Source organism: Aythya marila (genome assembly GCF_965140915.1).
Source record: "Aythya marila genome assembly, chromosome: 2".
NCBI classification, from domain to species: domain Eukaryota; kingdom Metazoa; phylum Chordata; class Aves; order Anseriformes; family Anatidae; genus Aythya; species Aythya marila.
Window position 1 is genome coordinate 110,837,660 of NC_139043.1, and position 14,451 is coordinate 110,852,110.

Consider the following 14,451-nt stretch of genomic DNA (forward strand, 5'->3'; position numbering starts at 1 on the left):
ACTCTGCTGGACCAGAGCTTTGCTCACAGTATCTCTATCTACCTCATAATTTGGGAAAGTTCATTTATTAAGTGTCAAGCTACTTCCACATGCATTACTGATAAGCTCTAAGTAAAACTGTAATTTGATGCTGATCTGGAACAACTCATGGAATACCAAATTACAAATGTAGAACATAATCTGACAGCTGGAATAGTAACTGAATTTTCTGCTTGATTCCTCAATAGGCAGAAAGGTTGAGAGCAACACCATGCTTTAATATAATCTTCCAGCAAACAAAAAGGTGTCAATAAGTCAATAGATTCGTAGAAATCTATTAAATGCTGTGAGAATATTATTTCCTTAGCTCAGGCTTAGAGTTACACAGCTTTTTGTCAAGATTATGATCTGGACAGAGTAAGAGATCATGAAACATTTAAAAAGCTAACTGGCAAAGAGCAGTAGTGGCACATGTTAAAGGCCAGAAAAATAAATAAATAAATAAAAACTACACTGGGATAATATTTGGGGTAGCGCATAGGAGAAACTGGTAGCCTTCCTTAAATTGCTTGAGCAAGGACACAATCCCTTCTCAAGTTATTTTTTTATTCCTCTTCTTATTCTTTTTCCTTAATCTTATTCTTGTTTCTCCTGCTAGAAATACTCTAGACTTTAAGAAATACACCAGGAGGCTGTTCTAAGCGCTGATGGTATCTCCTGAGAGGAAGAAGGCCAGGGTCAAAATCCAGTCAGGCCTGAAGAGTTGGTCCATTGGGTGCTGCAGACTGAGAAAACTGATATAGACAAGGCAGACACAAGAAACTCAACACCTGGAGACACACTCAGAGGAAGCCAGGAGTGACTTGCCCTATAATCAGAACTACAACAATCATATATGTCTGTTGTACATACTAACCATAACTTCAGCAACACTATTTTTTACCAATAGCTGCATCAAAATCCATCTTTTTCCAAAGGATTTAAATAGATCTAATGTTTAAGGTGTTGAAATTTAGAAGAAATAGCTCATTTGGAAGTAGGAAATTTGTTTTATTTCCTGCAGGATCCAAATATCTTCCAGCATATTCTACTTAATTCCAAACCTGCATGAAAGCTAAAAATGGACATGCAGGTTTTTACTGTTTTTTCTCCCTGCCTTTATTTTTCCTAAGGGAAAGATATACTGAGATGATTGTTTTAAAGCAATACACACACGTTACACTGCACATGTGTGGCAATAAAGGTAAAGTCAAGCCAGTGTTCTGCATTGTGGGAGTGAACAGCGGCAGAGTGTATTGCTTTTGTCAAAGTGCTAGCGACATGCTTTGGCCAGTCATCAAGAAAAATCTGTTACCTACAGAACAAGCTTCACCTTTATAAATAATCCAATGTTCTACATAAAAGTAAAGTGAAGCTTCCTGAAAATCTCAAGCTCTGGGGTACAATAAATTCCTCCTGTAACCTTTTCCTGAGTAGAAGGAAGCTAAAGAAAACAAATAGTTTTCTTGAGAAACAAAACCCACAAGCTTCCAACTCAGAGTTTATCCACTGTAAACTGTGTTGGTTAATGCCACAAAACATGAAAGAAGCAAAATTTCCCCTGAGCCCAGTGTTCAGTGAAATGAAAATATTTCTGGTTATCTGTACCAACTTGTGAGCCAAAAACTATTGAACCCTGACAGAAGCCATCTAGATAATAATTTTAGCTAGCTTTTCCTGCTAATGACACTAAAAGAAGACAGGAGACAGAATCCACTGCTCTTTTCTGAAAACAACCTGAAAGGAGTGTTGAAAGAGCGATGTTTATTGTAAAATAGCAACCAAAGTAATTCTGCTCTCCTCTGTGCATGCAGCTGTCCATTACACAATACTTTGGCTTCAGCAATAAAGCTGTCTTCAGCAGGCCTGACCTCTTCGTTGTCCATTTAATCTCACCTTTCTACCACAAATTTATGTCTTCTTGGTTGTGTCACTACAGTTGTTGGGAGCCTGCATGAAGAGTTGGTCCACAAAAAAGGATTTGGGTTAAAAACCAGTATCTTCTCCCATTGCCACAGCTGAATTTATGTTAAAGAAAGTATACCACAAATTCTTTTGCATGACAAATCATGGTATTTATAGCAGGCAACATGCACACACACACACAAAAGAAGTTTCTTGTTTTTCAAATTATAATATGCCTACATGTGGAAAAATGTCATTATTTCTATTTTTTGTATTGCTAGAGAGATATAAAACAGAAGAAATTAAGAGACCAATTAAAGTGGTCGGGGAATAGGCTTAGGAAAAATTACTTAGTAACAGAAAGTGCACTGGGATTCATGAGACCGGAGGTTTATTTTTACTTTTCTAATTGACCTTCAAGTCACATCATAATACAGAGAAAGATATTCAGGCACAAAGAAGTGAAGATCGTGATTCTCACACATCGCTGCTGAATCACCTTACAACAAAGATGAGTGAGAAACATAATAAAAGCAACTGTTTTTAGGTGGACAGGAAGTAAAATTCAAAGAATAACGTTGTATCGTGCTGCAAGGAACAAAGGCTGAAGGTGACCTCTGTTGTGCAATTAGGAACAGTGATCATATGCTTTTAAATGTTTAATCTGTAAGCACAAAGAAACAAGGCCATGGCACAGCAATGGCTGCAGCAACAAAGGAGAGCTCACGCCAGCTACAGGAGAAGACATTGAACATCTTGTACTACAATGTAAAACGTAATTCTCTGATTAAGTAGGTAACACAAAACATCTGTCTTGTAGCTAAGTGATTACCAGACTTAAAGCATGAGGGGTCCCATATCCACTGATCTGGTAACTGCACATACACCATCCTTCTCCCTTCTCAGTCCCACTTCCCTGCTACTCCCCCAAAAATAATGTTGAGAGAAACAAGCCTAAAACTCTGCATCTATTTCCTCCCACATCCACACAGTACTTACCCAAAACAGAATTCTTTTCTCCGCTTCAAAAAATCCAAAATGACCTCTGTAAACAAACCCATAAAGAGAAGAGGACAGCAAATCCGTGGTGAAGGTAGCCATCAGGCAGCAAAAGAAGGTTTGCCAGGCCAGCCTGATGTTCCAGAAGGAAGACACTTCCTCTAGGGTGAACAACAGCCCACCAATGGGGGCACGAAATACTGAAGCTATCCCTGCACCTGCACCAGCCGTAATGAAACTGCGCCTGAAACAGGTAGAAGAGTCAAAATTTGATAATAGCAGAAAAATAAATAAATAAATAAATAAAAGAAACAGAAGGTCTTCAAAAACGTTTCTTCATGTCAAAGTTGTGTTTAAGGAGCTGAATTTGAAGAACTGATGGTTCATTTGGGGGTTATTATGGCACCTTTCATCTCCAAGATCTGAATACAGACTTAGTCTCAGATTTGATTCTTATGGCTCAAGTTATTGGGGCTACTTGGCAGCTTAGAAATACAGTGATTTTGATATACTGCCAAGTCCACAAGGGCTTGTGAAGAAAAAATGAACCCAATCATAACAGTGACCGAAGCACCCATAGAGTAGTAAAACCATTAAATAGTCCTCTGAGTTTTTATGGGATTTTGTCAGCAAGAATGGGGAAATGATGTTTCATTCACAGATCTCCTTTATACTGTAACTGTTGTCCTCTTTCTTGACCTTCAGCCTTGACAAAACTCCTCAATTCTAGAACATCGCATGAGGAATGCAGTGCCGTGCCAGCAAGATGCTGAACTGGCACCTAGCCGTGTAATGCCAAGTAGAGGTATCATTTCATATACTAGAATCAGTACAGGCACAGAGGTGAAATATTGTAGGAAAAAAGGTAAGAAAGTCTGGAATTCACCAGAGAACGAAAGTACAGCCTGGAACCTCTGGTCTCAAGCAGTTCCTCAGTCTGTATATATCTGAGAAATCCACAGAGAACATATATGCTCTGTCTTCCTCCCATAAGGATGTGAAGCTCACATACACCCTGAGGAGCAACACATTTGTAAATTTGTGTTGCTGTAAACAGCACTATGAGCTCAAATAGCAAAGATCTGCACTGTCAGTCGCAGTAAAGACAAATAAATTAATAAATAAAAGAAAAATCATATAATCATTAAGGTTGGAAAAGACCTCCAAGATCATCTGGTCCAACCATCCCCCTACCACCAATGTCACCCAGTAAACCACGTCCTTAAGCAGACCATGTAAGCAGACCAGTAAACCATGTCCAACGTTCAAAAAAATATATAGGTAACAAAAAAGAATTATAGTGTTGTAAAGAAAGGCTTTAAGGCATGTATTACTATTCATTTCCTCACACACATCATCATTTTGTTTCCAGGGCCTATTTCATTATATGAAAACAACATCCTATATCATACATTTTTAAGAAAGGCTGTAGTGTGCGGAACAGCGGGAAGTATATAGAAAGAGTAAATAATATGGAAGAATTCTGCCTTGGAAAATTGCATTCAAATTTAGCACTTGTAAAGGAAACTGGGCTGATGCTGACACATATATTGCACAAATCACTAGTGCTCACCAGCTCATAAAATTTGCATTCTCTGGATATGCTAACTGAGACCCTCAGGGATGATTTGTACAAATGCTGGGTGTTAATTACTAACTGAGGTCAATGAGTATAGAAAATACTTGAGTATTTGAAGTATTAAAAATGTCAAGTTCTCAGCAAATAATGTGTGTGTATATATATATATATATATATGACCAGTCATCTGAAAACATGCACCCTTTATTAGTGTCCCTTCTGACTTTTCTGTGGTATCCAAAAATTTTATCAGTACAAAGATGGGTAGCAATAAAGATAATAGACAGAAAAAAATGGAAGATATTAGAAAGTGCATGTGTCAAAGCCTTTACAAGTTCCCTCTCCCCTAAGGACTGTGGAGGAGCCCACCATAAAGCTACAACTTCACATCTGGTATTTCCCTGTTTACAAACGTGGAGTTAGACACTGCACGGATTGCATGGTTTTTTACTTATATGTTGTATCTGCAAAGTAACATTACTTTCAGCAGTAGGGAACTCCACAGATACTGCATGCCACAGTAAAAACTAGGGGAATTTTGCTTGGACATCTCCATGCTCCAGCCAGTTGTACATGCTGTGTGTCACATCAGTAGTATCAGTAAAGCCATTGGAGACCCCTCCAACCCTGCAGATCCTTTACATCTGATGGACAGAGGCCTTAGGATCCTTCAACATCCTCATGCTGGTTGAGTTACTGCTGGGCCAGTGGCAGTACTGGGAGAGGGTACTGAGCCTACTTAATAACTACAAAATATACCAGGGGAGTGGGATTCTTTCATTCTGATCTTTGCAAAGGAAGTGAGGTCTTTCTTAGACTGGAATTTTCCTCTGCTGCTCAGAAATAAACCTTTTTGTAAAGGGGACTTCCACACAACCTGTCTCTCCCAGGACAGTTCCTGCCTGCAAGTTAACACGTCTTTCTAATTACTCTGTAACTGTACCCTGCAGAGACAAACAAAAGTTCTCAGTGCTTCTCTTACCACAAGTGCTGACTCCTTTCATGAGTAACATTTTGCTGAGACCAGCACGTCTCAGATTTATTTAAATGACTGACCTTAAAAGCATAAAAGCAAAGGGGATTCCGTATTTTCCCTCTGGTATTTTTTGATTTACTTTCAAGCTACAGATAGTTCAGTGGCCATTCATACAAATTCTTTCACTTTGCTTTTCTTAGGAAATGAACACGCGAGTCTTTCTCTTTTTCTCACTTTAGAAAAATCAGTATTGCATGAACTTTTGTGTGGATGCTTTATATGACAACATGATAATAAATACCATCCAAAAAACATAAACTGGTTTGTAAATTCTTTTTACAAGAATTAATCAGGGAATTAATCTCATTAATTTCAGTAGAGCTGTTCACGAGAGAGGGCTTACCACAGCTACCTTGCAGACATACGCAACTAGAGAAGAGACAGATTTTAAAAGTGACAAAAAAAAAAAAAAAAAAAAAAAAAAAAAAAAAAAAAAACTTTTTTAAACTAGAAAAACAAACTAAGGCTCCCCTAGTGCACACTGTGGAATCCCCATCATCTCCCATTTCCTGAGCTGACACCGTTAGTTGAGGATAAACCCCATGGCTAAAATTCTTGTGTTTTTCTCCCTTGTTTTACAGCTGAGAAGACAATGGAAAAAGGCCTTCAGTGTTAACACACTTTTTCCACAAGCGTTCAATAAAACCACTTGTGAAGGGTTGTTTTTATTAAACAAAGTGAGATGTGGGTTTTTTTGCCACCCCAAAGTGACAAACGGCAGGAAGACCAAAAGACAGGATTACTCTTTGAGACACAAGGAGCCTGCTGGTGGCATGCCAGATACCTCTGGAGCACGGAGGACAGAGGGGGAGCCACAGAGACCCCCCCAGCTTGCACCCTGCACATCACTTACTTGTCAGCTGAATTCTGGAACCTGGTGAAGAATGGGAGGTGGATGCCAAGGGTGTCCGACTGCAGCTGGCTCAGGCCACAACCCAGGATAGCACTAAAAGTGATGTTGTATAATTGAGAGTGCTCCTCAGTAAATTATTCATAAATCAGCCATGGTTCAAGGCAGGGGAGGACAGAGCCTTAGCTGGCATGCAGCAGCAAAGGTAGACTGGCTTCAACAGATTTAAACAAGGAAAACGTTGAACATATCTTTTAAATATGCAAAGTCCTGTTGACATAAAGCAGGAGGCTATTGAAGACTTTCAGATTCTTAACTAGAGACTTAAATGGCTCTTTTGCAAGGAGTGTTGTGATGATTGACCACGAAATGCCTTTTGAAGAACTGCCTGTTAATGTCTGCCCAAGTGTGGTGACATGTCAGACTGTAGCCCATCATTTCAATCATCTGCCCCCAGGTTAATGACCGTGGCAGGCAAAACAGATCTGCTTCTGACAGAAGATATGTAAGGATTTAAATTATTACAGTGTGTTCCCAGGCAGCACTTCAAACTACAATTAAATGGAAAAAAGAGAAAACCAAATCCTTAGTGAAATGAAAAATCTATTCATTGTATAATCTTGGAAGACTTTTCTACAAGACTTAAATTAGGGGTCTTAACGAATCTCTCAGAGGCTTTTAGCAACTTACGTGTGTTTATGTTTAATAAAAATGGTAGAAGGTTCCAACTAAATTAAATTAAACTAGCTCTTAAGTCCTGTGTTTTGAAAAGGCATCACGTTAATACCGTGCTGACTTTCTTCATGGAAATATGATTCAGTTCTTTGGCTCATGCATCACTGTTACCAACCTAGCACAAAGGAAAAACATCACAGCTGCAGTCTCCAAGCTCCTGGAGACAAATGTCTGACAGCAAAGAAAACAAAAGAAACCTAAAGAGAGAGCTAACCCTTGGTACTTACTGACTGAAAGGTTTGTGGCTCCCTCTGACTAACCATGCTCTCCTCTTTTTGAAAATCTGAGTCATTCTCAAGGGTGCTGCACCTCCATACAGACAGATAATAAATAAATAAAACCCCACAGAATAACAGCAAATGTGCAAGCGTGCTAGAGGGGAGAGGTTTGGTCGGGTCAGCAATGAGAACAAACCTCAACTATGAGTAAGTTCCAAAACCAAAAAGAATCAGAAATAAAAGAGCAAATTAACCAACAGCTGATCTGCACCATGTTATCAGAGATCAATTTTACCATCTCATTTGTGTGCAACCACTTGAGGCTGACTTTATTTTTACACTGGCTTTGCATAGGTAAAAGCCATTACACGAGGTGCAAGGCAGCCGGCCTTGCTCCAGGACAGGTTGCTTCCAGGAAGAAAACTGACGGCAGTTTTGTCCACCCAGTTTCCCCCTCTTGCCCAGCACATTGGAAGCAGGTGTCCAGATAACTGCTTGCTGAACCCTGCTGTGAGTTGCATTGAGGAACCCAGCCAATATTTAAAACACACAGTGAAAAAATGTTTTTCTTCGCTGTGTGGCTTGAATAGAGGGGACAGCACAACATCAGTTGTGCTAATGCAGTACAGGATGTTCTTTAAGCCAATGCTGCCACCAAGAAAGACATTGCAAAGCCATCCACGTTGACTGATACCTTTAACTCTGGTCTGGTATTTCTTACCCCAAATGGACCATGGGACCTTCTGGCCCACAGAAGAGCCCAGCTGCTACAGCCAGCACGCATGACACAAACGTCCCTAGGAAGGTCTTGATATTAAAAAGATGCTGAATAGAAGTGCCATTCAAATACCCAATGATTTCTGGCAAGCCAGACGGTGAACCTGCTGGACAAAAGAACTGCAAAGGGAAAAAATAATAAGCAGAGTCAATGATCATATCCTGCCAGACACATCTATGGACACAGCTGTAAGTCCAGCTCTCACCTTGCTCTGATCACGAACAAATTTTCCCAGAATTAATAATGCATACATACATAAACCTCTGGCTACAGATGTTTAAAAACTTGTGTTCCCAACAGTGCTGCTATGCACGTACTTGGAGAAGAGAGAGAAGACACCCATGGAGCAGGGCCCACCTCTGCTCCAGGTCCTGCCTCCCATGGCTGGAGCCTGCATGCAGGTTACCTGAGGGGCGGGGGTGTACATGAGCCTGCAGCAGCCCTTCGGCCAGCTCAGGCTTTAGTTAGCTCCAACCTGGTCGGTTATCACCTGTATCACAGCAAACTCCCTTTTCCTACTGCTGCTGCTGGACTTTGGGGGAATCTCAGTAAAACTTCACTTTTTCTTTCACCTACACTGTTAATTGCCTTTCTATGATTAAATTGAGCACAGCAGGACAGTAAATGGCAGCAAGGCTCAATGCTCTAGGCGTTGCAGCCTCGTAAAAGTTCCGATCTAGGCTGCAAGAGATACCCACACAGCGCAGCTAAAAGATCAGTCTAAAACCAACAGTAATTTTTATATGGCCTGACGGTCTTTGGCTCAGGCCCCTTCCAAACACCGAGTTCTCACAAGTTACACAAGTTGCCACTAGTATTTATTTTACAAACACCACACGCCAAGCATAAATTGCATGGCCGCCACCACGGATTTCACCCCAGACACTTTTATACAAGTTACGTGCTGGGGAATTCAGCATAGGCTGAAGGCCAAAAAAGGCCTCTCCAGTTGGGTTGTAAAAGAGATTTTTTTTAATAATTTTTTATTTAAATGCTGAATTAAACAGCATTTGGAAGAGCACGAGATGCGGGTTATTGCTGCATTGTGGGCCTGCTGCATAAGAGACGACACTCACCAGCACTGAGCTCGAGGACACGAGGATCATGGCCAGCCCGGTGCCGAGCACACACACCCACGTCAGGTGGAAGTTGCCATCCTGTCCAGTTTACAAACAGGTCGTTACTTTGGCACCCATATACCAGCTATACAGCCTGTTTTTTAATCATCTTTTGTCCCACAGACTTCTGTGGATAGAATGTGTACCACAGGTAAAAACCAACCAACCAAAATAAATAAATAAACGAAACGAGCAGTGCAGCTTCTTTAAAAGGACTGGAGTGGCAGCAAGGTAAAGGCTGACCTTCAGAGTCAATTCCTGTTTTTTTTCCAGGATGTTTTCCCCATCTCTACCAACACTGCAAGGGATATGTTGTTACTTATCCAGGCCCATTGGGGGACAGAGGTGGAGTGAAGGGACCTGAAGAACATGCACTAGAAATCACTAAATGAAGCCTCCAGCAGATGTTTTCTCAAACAGAGGCTTCAAGGTCTTACATTGGCAAATATCTTCATGAATTTGCAGCTGTTACGAATAGACAGAATATATGTAAGCAAGCATTTTCATGCTCTATTTTAACCAAAAGCACATCTCCCATACTGCTCCTTCTCACTTTTAAAAGCCCGTTTCAGTCTCCCTGGATTTTGGGTTTGTTTGTTTGTCCTTGGGCTGACCGCAGCCACGCTGTCTCCAGAACTCCTCAGCTCCCACATGTTTTGCCTCCTTGCACAGTGCTCAGCTGTGATTCATTGTGTGTGTGCAGGTCAAACACACCCCTTGCATTTTGGAGGTCATGGTGTTACAGCCAGTCACCGCAGCCTTCCCGTCAGCATCTCGCACCAAACCTTTTCGGAGCATATTGTGCAGCACAGACAAACAAGAAAGCAAACTGCACAAAAATGAGTTTTGCTTATCTTCAGATGAAGGAGTTGTATAGATGGGATGGTTTTCCAGGGCGGGAGCTAAATGTTTATATTGTTGTAAGAGCCTGTGAGAGCTTACCTGCTGTCCTTCTTTGTTAATTTAATACAATAGGACAAACTTTGTAACACAACAGGACATTCTGTGTGCACAGCAGTTGTTGTGGTGCCCTGAAGATAAACTGTTGTTTCTATATATTATTTAGCTATACTTCAGTGCTTATATATACACAAATATATATGCATATATATATATATATCCATACACATACATAGATGCAGGTACGTATTCATCCAATGTTCATATATTTCATAAACATATGCTTAGTATGTATAAGAGAAACTCCAAGGAAATAAGATTTTAAGAGCCTTATAATATGCTTTCCAAATGGAAAACCTACACTTGTCTATTTCTTGGATATTCCTCCTGATACATTTATCTCTCATATATTCCATATTTTCAAAGGAGTAAGTCTTCACCGGCATTTCTGCAAAGTGGTTGAGATCTGCCCTTCAGCAATTGGCAGCATTATTCTGTTGACAGTCTCCAAGGATGAAGAATCCGCAGGCTCTCTGGGCAACATGTCCCAGCACTTGACCTCAAAAGATTCAAAATCTTTTTCTTACGTCTAAGTGGAATTTCCTGTATTTTGCTTTATAGTCATTGATTCTCCTTGCTGAGCACCACTGAGAGAATGCTATCTCTGTTCCTCAGTAATAATGACTCACACGCTGCAGGTACTTGCAAACACACAGTTAAATCCCCCTGAGCCTTCTGTTCTTCAGGCTGAACAATGTCAGCTCTTTCAGCTTCTTGTATGACGGAGGCTCCAGTTATCATCTTTGTGGATCTTAACCAGGTTCACTCCAGTATGTCCATGTCTCCCTTGTACTGGAGAGCCCAGAACTGAACAGAATACACCAGAACTGGCCTCACCAGCACTGAATAAAGGAGAAGGATCGCCTCCCTCAGCCTGCTGGTAACACTCCTCCCAGTGCATCTGAGGAAGCTGATGGCTGAATGCCAACACAATCATATGGCCTATCAACCACTGTTTTCTTCCAGTTTTGTAAGGATCTAAGGATGCATCCATCTGTAAGGATGCTTGTCCCTCCCTGGGCAGGATTCAGCTGGACAGCACCTTTCTCACAGTAAGCTCTTCAATATTCTTACTGTCTACCATAGATATCACAAAACAGCCTAAAATTTGATTAGGCAGTTGGGTCAGAGGTGCTTTAACACTGGCATTGGTTTTAGCCATTCAGTGATTTTTGCCCCCACCATCCTGATCATGACAGAGATGACAATGCCATGATACCCATCAAGAACAAAATTAAGCATTCCACAATAATCTGTGTACAGCATCCACAACAGATAGCGACCCTAGAAATGGAAACAAGTAACATCCCTGATACCAAGTCCACAGTTACTTGGACTTGCTTAGGTTACATTAAGGGAAACCTAATCCCTCCCCTTGGGCATCAACAATACACAATGCAGTACCTGCTCCTTTCATCATGTGCATGCACAAGGGGAGGAGGAAGGCCTTCACCAATCTCATGACAAGAACTCCATCAGATAATATACTAATATAGTGTAAATTGGAGCAAGGGACCCCACTGCATGCCTGGACAAAGACCCACAGGATATATCATGTCCATACTCACCTAGACAGGCAGCACTTCTAGTCAGTTAAGACTTCATGATGTGGATTTTCAATAAACACACACAGAAACAGGTCAATCTAACTTTCTTTTGCTCACCTTCAAGTAATTTTCCACCAGGTCCCATTTCAATGTGATGAGAGAGTCAATTATCTGATGAGTCAAAAACCCCAGCATCCCAACTGCTGTTCCGATTAGCCCCATCAGCAGCCATCGATCCCACTCTTTTCTAGAAATAGGAAAATACAGTTACCTCTCAGCCTCCAGCAAAGGACTGTTCGGTGTGTTTCCTCTCATAAATACACAACTTCAATTTTTAGGATCATTTGATTACTAATCATGACTGCACAAGCAAAAGCTTATTTCTACCAATATCTCTTACAGAAGTGTACACTCCCAAAATTCTACCTTCACGTGAAAACCATTTCCATTTGGGTAATGAGCATCATTGATTTATGTGTGTTTGTTCATTTTTATATATAAAGTTGCAGTGCAACCTTTTGGATGTTGATTTTCTGATGCCCTCTCAAAGCTCATTTATGTGAATCAATAATTAAACACTCAGTAGATCTCTTAGAACTGGTTTCAAATAAATTCCTGTTGTCTTCTACCACAACAAATTCACTGACACAGCACCTACATTCAAATGTGCAAATCCTTACTTCTAGTTTGTACTTTTTCTAAACACATTCCTCTAATAATAATTGTGCACTGATAATAACTTCCAATTTATACCTGGTATCATCTAGAACTAAAGCAGCCCAACTGAGATTCAAACGCCATGTTTCCTGCGAATTACACTGGGGCACTGGATTTCAAGAAAAGTCTCAGTAAGAAAACGTTCCTCTAAACTTCTGCAAAATCTCCTTCTTTTAAATTGTATACATCAGGTAGTAACTTTTTTTTTTTCCTTTTTCTTTTTTTTTTTTTTTCACATTCAGTAATTTGTTAAGAGAAAAGGAATAAGCACTTTGAAAAAAAAAAAAACGCTTTCAAACAAAGGTTGTTTGCTGCTTGGCCCCCTTCTTTATTCCATGGAAATATTTTCCTATGTACAAAAACAACAAATAATGCTCTCTTCATTCCTTCTGCTAGCAGGCATCTCCCTGGATTGCCCCAATTATCCATAGCTTAGAGGCAGCATAACAGTATTTAAAGCATATTTACCTGTATGGTTTCTCTTGTAGCCACTTCTTATAAACTCCACTGTGTGAAGGCAAATAATCCAAACTCTCATGGGCTACTGGCTGCTCTCTCTCATCCTCCTTGCAGTGACTGTATGCTAAATCACTTCTGCTGATGCTACATGGCCTCCTAAAATCGTGAGCATGAATCAAATCAGGCCCATGATCTTCTGCCATTAACATCTCCTCTTCACCATCATCCACATGTCGCGTACAGGAAAAAAGTGATGACATGACAGTGGCTCCAGGAATCTCTGGGATGCCAACAAGAACTACATGAGCCCAAGATCAGGCTCCCTGAGACTGAGAGAGAAATGGAAAAAGCCCATGAGGATGGAGTGGCTGTGACGCAGAGATCAGATGTTTTGTGTTTGGGGTTGGTTTGTTGTGGCTATGCACAGACCCAGCACCTTTGAAGAAATTAAAACTCGTCTGAGCTGGAGCTCTCTGGTGAAGTCAAAGCATAGAGACCTTAAGGTAGTTCATTGTAACATGATTATTGCACCTGTTCCTGAGTCTTCAGATGACAGTGATGTTTAAGCAATAAGGCCTTTGTCTGTACTAAAGAGGTGTGTTTTGGGCTGTCCATAGATCTTGATCCAACATAATCACACAGTTTAAAAATAAAAATTTAGTGTACTGCATCATTCAGAGTTAAACCCTACATTCTCAGTATTACACAGTCACCCTATAAAAGCTCATTTCTAACACAATTTTCTTTGAATTTACAAATATAACAAAGTTATTTTTAGATAAAATCTAGTTTTCAAGTTGCAGTTTAACTATTTTTTCTGTACAGATAAATCTCATTGGAGAAATTAAGAATAAATGGCAAATAAAGATTGCCTAACTCACTACTTTTGGATATTATATACTATGCAGTTTACAAGTTGGCAGCTCAGTCAAAGCAGACGACTTGTTGCAGGTTAAATATTTACTGTAAAGAAAAGCCTGTAACATGCTGAGTTTGCCACCTCCAGGGCATGTTTTTGGTTACAAAGGCAGGATAGTAAAAGATTGCTGCTGCTCTACAGCTGCTGACACGTGGATCAATTTGGAAATGCCTCATCTGAAACAAGAAAGAAACATACATCGTTCCCGGTTGTCAATTAATGAGTGCTAAATGGCAAGAGATCTCAATTTAGTGCTTTTCTTTATTTCTGGGACACAAAGACTCATATGATGTCATTTTCCAGTTGCATCGGATCAAGCTGGTATGTATGAGTAGACCTGTGCATTACAGAAATCACAGCATAAACAGAAATACTAAATCCACTGAACAATGCAAAAAGGAAAAAAAAAAAAAAAAAGAAAAAAAATAAAATAAAACCAAAGCTACGTTTCTAGGGGAAGGGGATTAGGCTAAATCAGACTGCCCTCAGACAACACAGCTATACTTTGCTCCACGTCATGATTTGTTATGCAAACAGGACAGCTGTTGTTCCTCAAACAGGAATACCATCGACATCCCTAAGAGCATACCTGGGCTTTTGCCTTTGCTGTCCT

The 14,451-nt window shown here is 40.3% G+C and overlaps 1 protein-coding gene across 4 annotated transcripts in view; it reads right to left on the reverse strand.

Annotated features, from left to right (window-relative positions):
- The window catches only part of LOC309874480 (chloride channel protein C-like), a 77,374-nt gene extending 64,172 nt beyond the window's left edge, over positions 1 to 13,202 (reverse strand). For 3 of the 4 annotated variants that reach the window (XM_082752691.1, XM_082752690.1, XM_082752693.1), the window contains exons 1-6: positions 12,929 to 13,202; positions 11,861 to 11,990; positions 9,195 to 9,275; positions 8,062 to 8,237; positions 6,391 to 6,483; positions 2,923 to 3,166 (exon numbers count right to left, since the gene is read on the reverse strand). In XM_082752691.1, coding sequence (XP_082608817.1) covers positions 2,923 to 3,166; positions 6,391 to 6,483; positions 8,062 to 8,237; positions 9,195 to 9,275; positions 11,861 to 11,990; positions 12,929 to 13,179 — 975 coding nt within the window. In that variant the 5' untranslated portion in view covers positions 13,180 to 13,202. The remainder of the gene's footprint in view (positions 1 to 2,922; positions 3,167 to 6,390; positions 6,484 to 8,061; positions 8,238 to 9,194; positions 9,276 to 11,860; positions 11,991 to 12,928) is intronic. The other variant, XM_082752692.1, reaches the window with a different exon arrangement.
- Between the last annotated feature and the right edge of the window lie 1,249 nt (positions 13,203 to 14,451).